Below are 15,267 nucleotides of genomic sequence, written 5' to 3'. Positions count from 1 at the left end.
GGGGTGGTAAAGGGTTATTTTCGTGCAACGTTTTCGGCCTTTTTATTTCACGTGTTTTCGTGTTTTGAAGTTTTATTTCTCGTTTTCTCGTGTTTGGTTCGACGTGCGTGCCTCGTGTTCTCCTTTATTTATTTTCCGTGTTTCGTGTCGGAACTGTTAATTTCTCGTGTTTGTCGCGCATTTGATTAGAAAGTAAACCGGAACTAATTCAAAGTCAGTCCGGAGATTGTTTTAAGTTATGAGTTCCCAGAATATTAAATTGATATCAAATTATAGTTATGAATAATATTTTTCTTTCAAATCAGTTGCAAGTAGCGGACGCTAAAAGAAGACTGTAGGGTCATCATGTCCATTTTATAATATATAATATAATGGTATCCAAGAATGGCTGCATGATTAATAAAATATTTTACTTTTCCCGTTAATATGTACGATTTTATTTCTCGTGCTTCGTTTTTCCCGATTTTTATTTTCCGTGCAACGTTTTTCCGATTTTTATTTCACTTGTTACCGTGTTCAGGGCCCCCCTTTACCATCCTCTGTTACAGGATCTCTCCGGTTTATAGCTCTTATCCAAAGCTCCTTTCTTCCTTCATCTTTTGGAATCCGGTGGAATTTGATTCCCGGTTCTTTGTGGCTATCGCAATTTCGGCAACCTAAAACTATGCACACTTTACCCATGGTGTGTTGGTAAACAGACGACAGCTGACTTCCGTTTCAGTCACATGGCGCCGAACGGAACTGGCCGTTTGACAGCCAGGCTTCCCCGGATTTAAAAATAGAACCGAGATGACGTCATCAATACAACCTCCTATATTATCACTGAACTAGTATATATTTGTTAAGGTGCCAGCTGAAGGACGCCTCCGAGTTCGGGAATTTCTCGCTACATCGAAAACCTGTTCGTGACCTTCTGCTATTGTTTTTTCTATGGTCGAGTTGTCTCTTTGACACATTCCCCATTTCCATTCTCAATTTTATGGTTTATCCTGCACAAGGACGATCACTCAGACGCTTATTAAAAGTTCAGGAATACAGGCGACCCCCTAGCCTCTATCTGATAATGACGTCATAAAGACGGGCATAATTGACGAGTTTCTTCCGGTGACGGATGAACTCGAAAATAATCTATTTGTAGCGACGTTACGTAATACGTTAATGTGCCGAAGTGTTGTGTGGTACTTTCCCGTAGTTATTACAGATATTACACAAAATAAGATGTGCCTTGAGGTATAAGAGAAGCTGTCTACCTTCTTTGCATTCAGAATATTTGAAAAAAGAGCAGGAGGAGTTCGATAAATAAGCAGTTTCCTTTTCTATTTAATTCTCAGCTCCTCAACTGTTTCATGTTTTCGGTTTCTTTCTTTCTTTCTTTCTTAATATCACTTCAAAAAATAATTAGAGTATTCTGAGATTGATATGCATTTACAAATAATAGCCTTTCTTTGATGAATTCATTTCTATGTCGGAAAAAATAAACCTTTTATTCTTTACTCATCAACTTCTGTTTCTGTATTGGATCTTTAAAAATCTAATTGATTAGGGAATATTGTTCCTCATTTCGTATTTTACTATTGGGATCAATTCTCATTTAAATGGGACTTGTACAAATGTAAAAATGTTTATCGGTACTTTATTCTCAGCTCTAACTTCGTAGGTTTTGCCATACGTATTCATGGTAAAAAACTGACCTAACAATACTTGTTGAGACGTCAATTGTAGATGAGGCTTAAACTAGCATCTATTTTGACAAATAGTCATAACTACCTGATAGATTAGGTTTGGAAAAATATGATACCAAGTTCTTACATTAATACAGGGAATAAATTATTATATGATCGTGGCATGCCAATAGTAAAACTAGCTTGCTCAACTTGGCCTAATTTCAGGACTCCTTGACGTTGCAAGAATCAACGGAGATATTCTTCAAATCACCAATTGAAGAAGCACTGGTAGATTGCCTGGAATCAACAGGAATGTAGTTCTCTAAATAGACAATGCAGGTATGGCACATAAATGTAGTGCATACACAAACATTCTCCTTTTCCATCAGTTGTATCATTGTGGAATTTTTTAATCTTGCAAACATGTATATTGATGAGTGGTGTGCCATCATTAGAGGTTTCGTGCAATAATGATCAACATCTTTTCAAAAACAATCACCTCCTTCATTTTTGTTATGTTTAGAACAACGTGGTTTAGTAGCTTTTCTTTTGCTTTGAGCTTTGTCTTATTACCTTTTTGAGTTTCTTTGTTCCATATATAACGTGGCGCTGTACTTATACATCTAGTCAAGCTGTTATTGCATTATTGTTAATTTGTGTATTTTTGTCTTATCTTCAATGTTCTGGTAAAACAGAATGTTCATCAATAATAGAGCAGGAATATTTCCAATTATTGTTTATCTGATTAAATGCTGTTTTCCTATTCAGTTCGATATTGTGTTTGTCCTCCCTTGTACAATACTTGTAGTTTTAGGTTAATCATGTGTTAAAACAACATGCACTGCTTCTTCATTGGACAGACAGTCCGAAAAAAATAATGTCCCTAGGTGGGGCATAAAAAATTACAAAGAAAAGGCTTTACTTCAATTGTGAATCTAATTAATTGTGACATGTGCATATGTGTGTTGTATGAATTAATTAAATAATAACCTGAATATGGTACATATATATTTACGTCATATTAGTGTTGAAAGTTTTTGTTATTCTTTTCAAAGTATTTTCCTTCTATTGCGTTCCTCATCAAGACTGCTGTTCGATCGAAATGGGCAGCTGTTATCAGGAAGCTTCTCCCATTGAATCGATGGCCTTTTTTTTTTATTAGACTTGCTGTCTTCATATCGATCATTCAAGCAAGTATATATTTACATGTTGTGTAATTTTGCTCCTCGAATGGGCAATCTTTGCATCACAGCAAGGCCATTTACTTTTTTGTCAAGTAGAAACATAATTAATCATCCTTAAAATTATAGTAGGGTTTTTGCTTACTTCTAATTTTATATTTTGATATATTTTTTTTATGGTTTATTCTAATTCAAGCAAAATATAAACTATGTACGTCTTGGGCCACAGGAAAATGAGATAATTTTTGCTTTATCAATGGTACAGATTTAGTTGCACCTGATTCATATCAATAGTCAATAGTTGTCCTTCAGTTTGTCAGTAAAATAAAATTCCCTTTATACAATAAAATGCATGAAATGTGTGATCCATTTAAACACTTCAACATTTTTCAACAATTTCATTTTAAAATAGACCATCACCCTTTTGAGTCCAACATATATTCAAAAAATTGTTTCATTTCAATTGTCTTGCCTTTTCTCAGAGAAATACAATGAAGAGATGACCAAAGACTCCGACAGTGATAGCACCCAGCATTGTCGCTTCTTATATATGCAGTGGTCATTTCAGGATGACAAAAGACTCCGACAGTGATAGCACCCAGCTTTGCCGCTTCTTATATATGCAGGAGTTATCTCAGGAGAAGTTTGCTCCTCAATTTGATTAATGTATGATCAAGGATGGAGACAACTAACCAATATTTCCTGAAAATGAAAAAAACGTGAACATAAGTCATGTTAAGATACAGTTCTACAATAAGTATGTTTGTTTCATCATTTCCTGAAAAATAAGGAAGTGTGTATAGAGGACAAAAGCCTCCGTTGGTTCTTGTTGATGATGAGCAAATAAATTTAGAGCATTCGATTTCTCTGCGTACTTTGAAAGAGTCTAAGGTATATGTGTGCTGGTTTTTTTTTTCCTGTTCATATATTGAGTTTTTTTTTTTTATGAAACGAGTTTTAATTGATAAGAATTGCTGTGTCTAGTGAAGTTAATTCTCAGTTTGAAAAGAATTTGCAATGTCACACTTTCTTAAGGGGCATAACTGTAAAATGATAAGTGAATCACTGCCCGAATTCCAACAGCGTCGGCATGTTTTGGTTCTTAACATTGTTTACAAGTTTTTAAAAAACATAAAGGATGAGGAAAACATAAGTTGAGTACAGAAACTAAATAGGATGAAAAGAAGATGGACTGACAAGTAAAGGGTAACACGTCTAAATACGACTACGCCTTGCATTGGGGCATACATTCATCAATCGTTCGATAAGTATTGTCCCTAAAAAAAGCTTTGCCATTGACGATTGTCAAATAACAGGACCACAAGATGTAAATAAATGGATCTTGATTATCAATTTAACTGCGCCTGCACATGTGATATACGTTTCCCTACTTTTTCAATATTTAAGTGCTTGCAGGTTCTACCTATACTTTGTAAAACGCCACGAGGGTCTGAGCGGAATGATGAACCAGGGATATTTCTTGCCGTTTTCTAAAAACGTTCATCGGAATGTTCCGTGTTGATGAATATTCCGTATTAAATAATACATGGTCTTGGTGTATAGATTCTGCCTACTAACGTATTTAATCATCTTTAAAACGTGTTATAGTGTTCTGTTATTAATATTACTTTTACTATTTCATCTGTTTTGGTGATATATAGTTAAGTTATCTTAGGTACCAGGACTACAATTTAATACGTCAGACGCGCGTTCCGTCTACATAAGACAATAAAATTCATAACCAAGGAGTAAACAAAGACTAAAAAAACCTAAGGACATGTACATCAACAGTTATAAATAATAATTAAGAAACAACACGAACTCCACTAAAATCCGGGAGTGAAATCAGGTGCTCCGGAAGGGTAAGCATATCCTGCACCTTATACGATACCCGTCTTATTGTTTCATTGTTCAGTTCGGTAATGGTTATGATGGAAGATTCTTATTTTTGAGGAAGAATATCATATACGATTTTTTACACACTTTTTTCATAATGGCCAATCATAAGACTCATCAGTGACGCTCAGATTCATTTAATGTGGCTCGGTACTTAAACATTCCTTTAAAAGTATTGTTTGTATTCTCTTTCATTTGCATGTTGTACATGTGACTTTTTGTATTTCTTTGGTAGATATGACGTATCTCTGTACTTTTAAACATCCTGCAATTATGTCGTTTTTCTATTATAATGCCATTATGCTATTGTTCTACTATAATTTTTAAACAGCTTAGAACGACAAAATTATCTAATATCTCTACCTTTGTGACGTTTACATTCTGACGTCAAATGCGCGATCCCACACCAGAGTTGTTGTAAACCCGACTCCATGACCTCAAATATTTCAATCCTGTATATGTCCATTTAAGATATTAGAATATTTAAAGGAAGCAATGCATGTAGTTGTTAAAATTGAGGTGTGCTTATTTGTTAAATATTTGTATGTTTTTTTTTCTGATTGAGATTGTTACATGTCAGATGACTGCTGTACACCTATTGTGTCTGTTTTGTTCAAGCATCGTTGTAAATGTAATTGAATTTGATGCAACCGTCATACAAGTGAGAGTTTTAGAGCTTTAAACCCAGGTTCAAAAAACAATTTTCAACATTTTAAAAGCCTGCACGAAGTCGGGAACATGACAGTTGTCCATTTGTTTTTGATGTGTTTTATTATTTGATGTTACTTTTTAATACCAAACAGAAAACAATAAACTTGCGGAAAAGATGCCGCAAACAAATTTTGTACACATTAAAAAAACATGTCTAAATTTAAAACAATGTTCAAACATATGATTGTGTTGGATAATTTGTTTGTATACGTATGCATGCGAAACAAATATCTTGATAGAGGGGTCTTACTACAACATTTTCCAGAAGACCAAAAAAAGTGAAAAAGTATATTTTAAGAAAACGTATTTGACCAACAGGTCGGACAACAAATGTTCTTAAATAAAGGCAACATAAGTATACTGATGTTCAAAACTCATAAATCAATAGAAAAAATCCGGGTCACAAACCAAAACCGAGGGATACGCATTAAATATAACAGATTGACGACACAACATTTAATGTAACACACACGGAAACGAACTAAGTTAGACAAAATCCGATGAGAATAACAAATATAACATAAAAACTAAATGCATGAATTTGGGATAGAAAAGTACCGTGACACGTCTTTTAATAATGTGAATGCACACTCAAATATAAGAGGATTAACTCTGATGACAGCTATTATATAAATAAATGTAACTATATATAATGGAACGTCTGAACCAATTACAACACTACAAAAGAATTCATCCATCGGATCACCAGTAATGGTGATGCAAGGATGAAAATACATTCTGTATATATAATTCGTCTAGACATCAGCCCTACACTATTCCTCCCTGGAACTCGTGCTACTTAGATATTGTGCCACGACTAAGTGTTCGGGTATAAAAGCATATAGGGCATCGTGTAAAGCGATTTGTTGCCTCGATATCACAGTAGGAATCAATATGTTTTATATTTCTATCTAAGAAATATACTACCTTTGATGTATTTAAAAAAAAAAAAAACTGTCGGATTGTCGGATCTTCAATGCTCTCCACCTCGTACTTTATTATGCCATTTTTAACTTTTGATTCGAGGGTTATTGATGACCGAGTCAAAACACTCGTGAGTCTTATTTTTACAATCCTAATTAAGAATAAGAATAAGAATTTTATTAGTCTAAAATCCAAACAATAGGATTGTTACAAAATAAAGGCAACAGTAGTATACCGCTGTTCAAAACTCGTAAATCCATGGGCAAAAAAACAAAATCGGGGTAACAAACTAAAACCGAGCGAAACGCATTAAATATAAGAGAACAACGACACAACACCGAAACGCAACACACACAGACAAGGAACAAGCATCAAGCGAACTCCCATGAGAACAACATCTAAACCAAATACATAAATTTGGGATAAACAAGTACCGTGCCACGTCTTATCTTAATATCTCAAAAATAAGAGAAAACAAACCACAACATTAAAATGCAACACACACAGAAACGAACAATAATATAACAATGGCCATCTTCCTGACTTGGTACAGGACATTTTTAAAGGGGAATAAAAATGGTGGGTTAAACCTGGTTTTGTGGCATGCCAAACCTCGCACTTTTATGGCAAAATTAAATATAACATTAAAATGACAACATAATATTACAGGACTACAATACAAATAAATAGGAAAACATATTAGACAAAGTAACATATGATTAATAGATAACAAAAAGAATCAGGTTTAAAATTCAATACGTCAAAAACGCGCATCGTCAACACAAGACTCACCAGTGACGCCCCGATATGAAAGATCGAAAGTGAAAAAAAAACAAAGTTGTACAGCAATGAAGATCAAAAGTTGAAAAAGGTTGTGCCGAATACGGCGTAGTTTTTATGCTTTTAAAATACACATCAAACAAGTCATTTGAGGTGAAAATGTATTCAAGAGCAGCTTTCGTTTTGGACGGAAATATAGCCAGCTTAAATGAAGCAACAAGTTTAAAGACATTATTCTTCATTTATTTAGCAGGTTAACACTCTACAGTCTGGTACACACCCACAATATACGGGACATTGCTTTCCGTTTATGGTGTACCGCACAACATGTGTATGTATACAGTATGGATTGGTTGGGCTGGTTTCTGGACATTCGGTTAGTACCTCACTTTCAGGTTTGCAACACCAATGTTTACACCCCCATTCACATCTTACGTTTTTAATAGTTTTGTAGAATTTGCGGGTGGTACAGTCGTTTGAAGGAGCGGTGGGACATGTTGGTGCTCCAGCCTGAATGCATACTAAATTAAAATAAAAAGAAACAAAATAAATATTTATAAGAGTCGTATTTACAAATTATGTTTCACCGCTGCATGTTTGCGCATGTCCAAAGTTAGAACCCTCTGACCTTTGTTAGTCTTGTAAAATTTTAAATGTCAGTCCATGTATGTATTAAAGTTTAGTATGGAGTCCATTATCACTGAATTAGTACACATTTTTTTCTGGCCAAGATGAAGCACTGCGAGTTTGCATTCTCAGTTTTATTATTGTTTCATATTTCTGAAGCTACTAGTAATACACATAAGTCTTATATGAGTAAAAATTAATTATCAGTAGGAAGACTTTAAAATTTGACAGAGGTTTTGTTTCTGTTTATTATAAGAATGTATTAGGAAAAGAAAAAAAGGGAAGGCATCATTTTTTATCGTGCCGTTACTATAAACCTCATTTGAAAAGGCTGCGATGGTGCAACTCAATTTAAGTATGTTTTCCTGTGCCTTTTTGTAAGAGACAGTTATATCGTTTCAATTTCTCAAGGTTGACTTGGAAAAGAAAGTCACTTCAGATTAATATCCGACCGCATTTGCAACTCGCGGGGAATCTGTTTTGCTGCGCGGGATGTACAATTGTCCGCCACGTCTCGTCAAAAGGTGGGCATCATGCGTAGACATATCGCCACACTTTAGAATCAAACAATTCTTTGTAGGATCCTAAGTTATATAGCCTGATTCAAGGCAATTGTTTGGTCCATTACACCATTATTTATGCGCAATATCCACTGTCCCCCCCCCCCCCCCCGACTTTCATTCCAAACGGCCTCTATGGAAGGAACTATGTATTGGAGTGATCGTTTAAATAGTCACGTCGTGATCATGCATGTTATATTTGTTACTGGACGTCCAGCAACCCACAATCACCGTTTTAAAGACTTATGCCGCAACAAATTTGAGAGAAAATCGGTTATAACGAAGATAAGACCTGAAAAACGACAGAAAAAATTATAAGTCCCCAATACATTTGTTACTTTTCACCGACTTTTTTTTTCAAAAGAGAGGCTAAGGATATCTCGGACAATAAATATCAAAACCAAGGAGTGAACAAAGACTATCAAAACCAATGGACATTTACATGAGCAACACGACGGGTGCCACATGCGGAGCAGGATCTGCTTACCCTTCCGGAGCACCTGAGATCACCCCTAGTTTTTGGTGGGGATCGTGTAGTTTATTATTTAGTTTTCTCTGTTGTGTCATGTGTACTATTGTTTTTCTGTTTGTCTTTTTTATATTTAGCCATGGCGTTGTCAGTTTGTTTTAGATTTATGAGTTTGACTGTCCCTTTGGTATCTTTCGTCACTCTTTTACATAAACAGTTATAAATAAAAAAATAATAACCAACACAATCTCCAATAAAAACTGGGAATGAAATTAGGTGTTCATGAAGGTTAAGCATTTCATGCTTCGTAATGATGGAAGGTTATTTTGGCTGAGGAAGAATATCACAAATAATTTCTGACACACTTTTGTCATGATGGCGACCGTAAAATGTCTTGAGTGATGACCTTAATTTGATTGATTCATAGCCCTGTCTTATCAACTTTTGAGAAAGCAGTATTCCTCGTTCAACTAAATCAACGTACTTTGAGCTAGGTCTATAGTTGTGTAATGTATCAATTGAGACACCTGTACTCCATATGCTGGTGCCATTGGGATGTTGCTACACAGAAATGAAAAGTTGACTATAGGAAACTTAAAATCATCGCGTTTGTCATACATTTTGGTATTCAACCTACCATCAGTAGTCATTTCGAGAAAGAGGTCTAAATATGAAGGTGATTTATCTGTGTCGGTAGTATCTTTAATTTCAAGTTCACTTGGATATATTAAATGTAAGTCATCATAAATGTAAGTCATCTCTCAATAGAGACAGTACATCAATAATATGCCGAAAGGTGAAATTAAAAGACTGAACTGATGTTTTCTACTTTCTGTACAAGCCCTTGGATAAATTCTGCTTCATAGGAATACAAAAACCAATCTGCAAGTAAAGGAGCACAATTGGTACCCTTTGGAATTCCAATAGTCTGTTGGAAGATCCAACTAATCGCAAATAGTAAAAATGGTTGAAAATAACCTTGTAATAAACGTTTTTAATGTTACTGCACTAGCTACGCATATTGACAACTAATGTCTACATCAATGATCAACACCAAAATAGTTGGAAATCTGAATTTTGAAGAGCTGATGAAAAGAAAGCCGAAAGTATACCAAAAATCGGTACAATTTTCAGTGTTTTGCACGAGGGAGATATAAATATGTTTTTATCACTAAATGTTCAATTAGCATTGACCGGATGGATGGTGATTTCACCTCGACATATAGATGTTGTACTGAATATTAGTTTATATTTTTGTACAATATACGTTAGCGTGCTGTTCTATCCCCTGTTTACTATAATACATTTTCGGTTCTTGGTTTAACCTTACCATCAGGTACGTCACTTGGAAGGTTGCTATCTCCAGACACTGTAATTTAAATTGTTATCCATATTAAAAGAAATAAATATTCGTAATTATAATTAAGACCAGGAAATAGCTATCCCCGAAATGGCATAATTTTAAATTGCAATATCTTAAACTTTGACAGCTTTTTTTTTTATAGAATAACTTATCGAAGAATTCTAATAGAGAATAATATTCTACGAACAACTGAAGAACACATTAGTTCGAGTTAATTATCAGTGTTGTTTGGTCATGAGTTGAATATTTTTCGATATTTGAATTCTTTAATTAGTTCTTTTTATTACCATGGCAAATAACTTTTTATATGAAATTAATTTAGAAAATGTAAAAAACTATAATTTTTCTCTTCGCATTCACAATTTGTTTTGATCCGACGTTTTCGGCGTCTTGACAACGCTTTTTGTAGTATGACGTTAGAGAGTGATATTAACCACGTTTATTTCACATGTGAAATTATCGGTTTTTATTTAACTGGGAAATTAATATAAATCATTGCAACCAATGTAATAATTTTATTTATCAAATACATATAACATATTATCTAGAATTCAGGAAATAGTTCTCGAAGTTTGTGTCGAGCAACATAATTGGTTTTAATGACTATTATATATGCACAATGACGTCAAAGCGACCAACAACCAATCAATCATAATATGAGGATTTATAATTTGAACGTGGTTCATCGCGCATTGAATTGTGACAGTTTGAGCGGGACATGGTGTTCACTGAATACACTATCTTCTCAGAATTACAACGAATGTCCAGAATATGCATGAAAAATTTGCCACTGGGTGTTAAGCAGCTAGCAATCCATAACTCCATCTCAAAGTTTGCGATATGAAATGGTTTGATAATTATATTGATACAAATCAAAACTGGAAAACAAAACACAAGGTCATGTTTTTCTTTGGCTGTTTATGACGTCTTTACACTAAATCCATTGGATGTTGGATAGATACGGATTGATTGTTTAGTCTTAGATGCATGATTTTTTATTATTAATTATTAGTGGCTTTGAACTAGTAAGATAACTGCGAGTACCCTCAGATATGTTCCTTGTGTCGGGATATATAAAGTACCCGGCCACGTCCACTTGTATTTTTGTTCATCTGATGAGTTGAGCCTTTTTCAACTGATTTTTATAGTTTGTTTTGTGTTGTACTGTTATACCACTGTCCCAGGTAAGGGGAGGGTTGGGATCCCGCTAACATGTTTAACCCCGCCACATTATTTATGTATGTGCCTGTCCCAAGTCGGGAGCCGGCAATTCAGTGGCTGTCGTTTGTTTATGTGTTACATATTTGTGTTTCGTTGGTTTGTTTTTTTACATTATTGAGACCGTTAGTTTCTCGTTTGAAATGTTTTACATTGTCTTATCGGGGCCTTTTAAAGCTGGCTATGCGGTATGGACTTTGCTCATTGTTGAAGGCCGTACGACGACCTAAAGTTGTTAATGTCTGTGTCATTTTGGTCTTTTTTGGATAGTTCTCTCATTGACAATCATACCATATCTTGCTTTTTTTTTTATACAATATGAAAAACTAGAGGACTGCAAAATGTGTATCTGTACACGTGTTATGTGCTAAATTGATACCTGAGATTACATCTCAGCACCTGAGATCACCCCTAGTATTTGGTGGGGTTCGTGTTACTTATTCTTTAGTTTTCTATGTTGTGTAATGTGTACTATTGTTGGTGTATTTTTGATTTATGAGTTTGACTGTCCCTTGGGTATCTTTCGTTCCACTTTTGTACTGGTTAATAGTTTTGTGTTGTTTATGTTTTTTGGAGAGAGTTTTGCATAATGTATACTTTAAGTAACTTCTATTTACCTAAAGCAAAAGAAGTCACAAGAAGGATCAATGTTAGATGCATCATCAGTATATTAAAGTGGAAACGTGCGACGAATCTGTAATAAACATATCGGATTATTATCTTTGTAGTTGCAATAACTTTCAATTATTTCCATCTGTTAGAATTACATGAAACCACTCATAATAACCCAGTGTGAATACACTCATCATGGATACAAGGATTGAAATTTTGAATCTGCGCCTTATGCGCGTTTTATCTACACATGTCTCATCGATGACGCTCGAGTATAAAGAGTTAAAGAGCAGGAAATTCTTAAAAGTTTGGCTAAATACAGTTAAGGTATGAAACACCTTTCATCAAAGACGAATGTGCATCAGTACGTTAAGGTAAACACTCATTTGTTTTGTTCTTTAATAGATGAATCGTGATTTACAGATATTTTGATATACAGAACAAAGACCGGTAATAACTGTTTTAAGAGGAACCAAATACGGATTACAAATGAAACCGAGGGAAACACATTAACTGGATTATAACAACGGAACAATTGAAACACTGAATTGCATCAAAAAACTTAAATCAACATATATAGAAACTATCATATATGGATGTATTAATTAAAAACACCCACATGAACGAGAAAAAAAACAGCCAGCTTTTGGTTTGTCGATACAGGAACTAGTGATAGGAGAGAATAATGAATATACTTAGTGAAGAATCCATTGCAATTGCATTTGTGCTGTATCAGCCATCTAATAACACATCTACTTGAAGTAGTATATAATAAAGCGGGTTGATGTAAAAATTAAAATATATTCTCTATTTATCAGTATCGTTGCATCAATCTTCATACAAACAAGCAAATATGTTATTGCTGATCACAGAGTTCACAAGGAGCAGAACAGTCATCATTAATTTCATACTAATGATTACTAGTGATTCAATATAGGATCCTTCGGTGTGGACATGCATATCAATATTGTGATAATTTTTATAAATTTACTGTTTACAAAAGTTTGAATTTTCGAAAAACTAATGATTTTCTCAGCCCAGGCATAGATAACCTACTGTCCCTTTGGTATATTTCGTCCCTCTTTTAGCCGTATTTGGCACAACTTTTTGGATTTTGGGATCCTCAAAGCTCTTCAACTTTGTTCTTTTGTTGGCGAAACACATATTTTGATATGAGCGTCACTGATGAGTCTTATGTAGACGAAACGCGCGTCTGGCGTACTAAATTATAATCCTGGTACCTTTGATAACCAATTAAAAACTATGTCATATGTTGGTAATAAATGATAAATAATGATCATGATGATAATGATTTATTTTACACATATTTGATCAGACATATATTATATATATTTAAATAAACACAATTACACAAACAACACAAGATAGAATGACCAAATATTCTGCCTTATGTAGACTTATGAGACATTTATGTACAAACATTTCTAAATTCACAAAACAATCCGTTTTAGTATATATGTGAAAATATATGGTAATATTATAAATTAAGACAATATATACAATTTGTGTACGAATAATGTCAAATAACACCAAAACACACAACAAATTCGAATAATAATATAATATAATAAGACTTATTTAATTAAAACAACATTTATCTTCTTACCTGTTGAACTGAATACAAAGGAGAAAGTCTTATCAAATGATATAATGTGCCGTGGACGTTTATGATAAACGACATGCCTGACCCTGATGCAAAAGGTCATTTGTTTCAAATTTAAAACGGTCAATACTGAGGTTAAAGTTCTGTGAGATCAACGTTTCGTTTTTGTAAACTCTGAATAAAATATCATCCGCGCAGGTCTCAGTTCTTCAGAAATATAATAAACTTTTCTAATATGTCCGTTTTTATACATTTAGAATTTTAATGGAAGAAGTGTTTCTATTTCCTAGGGAAAAGTTAATAATTCAGTCTTGGGTGCATCTTCATATTATTTGTTATTGTATCTGATCTCTTTTCTTAATATTTGGGATGTATAAGCACACGTCCACACTTTGTTTATCGTGATTTTGTTCGATGTATTTCTATTTGTTGAATCTGATGAGTTACATGTTATGTCGTGTTTTCGACTTATTTTGATAGTTTGTTTTTATGTTGCACCACACTGAACTCTGTTAGAGTAAGATTGATGCCTTCAAAATATAACCCTGCCCTATTCTGTATGTGTCTGTGGAGCCAGCAGCCTGTAACGAAGTGGTTATCGTTTGATGCTGTGTTAATAATTCGTTTATTATACCCCCGCTTAAAAAAAAGGGGGGGTATACTGTTTTACCTCTGTGTATCCGTCCGTCCCATGAATATTTTTCTCAGGAACTACAATACAAGGATTTCAGAAATTTGGTTTCAGGGTTTCAGGGTTTATCTAAGTCAGCTTTACCGTGTGATGCGTTTTCAAATTGATCACTAGAAAACTTCCTGTTTACCGAACACTTGTATGATTTTACACATGATAGCCAAGTTGAAAATTTTCGTCACACTTTTCTCAGGAACTACAATACAAGGATTTCTGAAATTTGGTTTCAGGATTTATATAAGTCAGCTATACCGTGTGATGCGTTTTCAGATTCATCACTCGACAACTTCCTGTTTACCGAACACTTGCATATTTTTACACTATTTATTTTTTCGTCGCATTTTTCTCAGGAACTACAATACAAGGATTTCTGAAATTTGGTTTCAGTTTACCTAATTCAGCTATACCGTGTGATGCGTTTTCAGATTGATCATTTGACAACTTCCTGTTTACCGAACACTTGTATGATTTTACACATGATAGCCAAGTCAAAAAATTTCGTCACACTTTTCTCAGGAACTACAATACAAGGATTTCTGAAATTTGGTTTCAGGATTTATATAAGTCAGGTATTCTGTGTGATGCGTTTTCAGATTCATCACTCGACAACTTCCTGTTTACCGAACACTTGCATATTTTTACACTATTTATATTATCCACTTGCGGCGGGGGTATCATCAGTGAGCAGTAGCTCGCAGTTTCACTTGTTATTATGTAAATAAAAGATACCTTTATTTTTCTTGCCTGGCTTTCCATTTGTCATTTGACTTTGTGGTATTGACTTTTTCTCATTATTGAAGGCGTTTAGTTGACCTATATGTGTTGTCAAGTTCTGTGTCATTTGGTCTGTTGTAGCAATCTCAGTAGCAATTATACCACATCTATATATATTAAAGTTTGGCTTGGTTAATTTTTTGCCGACCTTCATGTATTCGGTATAGTTTCGG

At 34.2% G+C, this 15,267-nt stretch overlaps 1 protein-coding gene across 1 annotated transcript; it reads right to left on the bottom strand.

Annotated features, from left to right (window-relative positions):
- Positions 1 to 7,401: 7,401 nt before the first annotated feature.
- On the bottom strand, positions 7,402 to 13,657 carry LOC134705353 (uncharacterized). Its single transcript, XM_063564097.1, has 4 exons — positions 13,633 to 13,657; positions 12,011 to 12,087; positions 10,143 to 10,181; positions 7,402 to 7,677 (listed from the first exon to the last, which is right to left on the bottom strand). Exons 2-4 carry the CDS (start codon positions 12,054 to 12,056, stop codon positions 7,403 to 7,405), a joined length of 360 nt encoding a protein of 119 aa, XP_063420167.1. The 5' UTR covers positions 12,057 to 12,087; positions 13,633 to 13,657; the 3' UTR covers position 7,402.
- Positions 13,658 to 15,267: the final 1,610 nt, after the last annotated feature.

The sequence above is a fragment of the Mytilus trossulus genome, chromosome 2 (assembly GCF_036588685.1).
Source record: "Mytilus trossulus isolate FHL-02 chromosome 2, PNRI_Mtr1.1.1.hap1, whole genome shotgun sequence".
Classification (NCBI taxonomy): Eukaryota; Metazoa; Mollusca; class Bivalvia; order Mytilida; family Mytilidae; genus Mytilus; species Mytilus trossulus.
The sequence above is the reverse complement of the archived record's forward strand: the minus strand, read 5'-3'. Positions and strand labels throughout refer to the sequence as shown.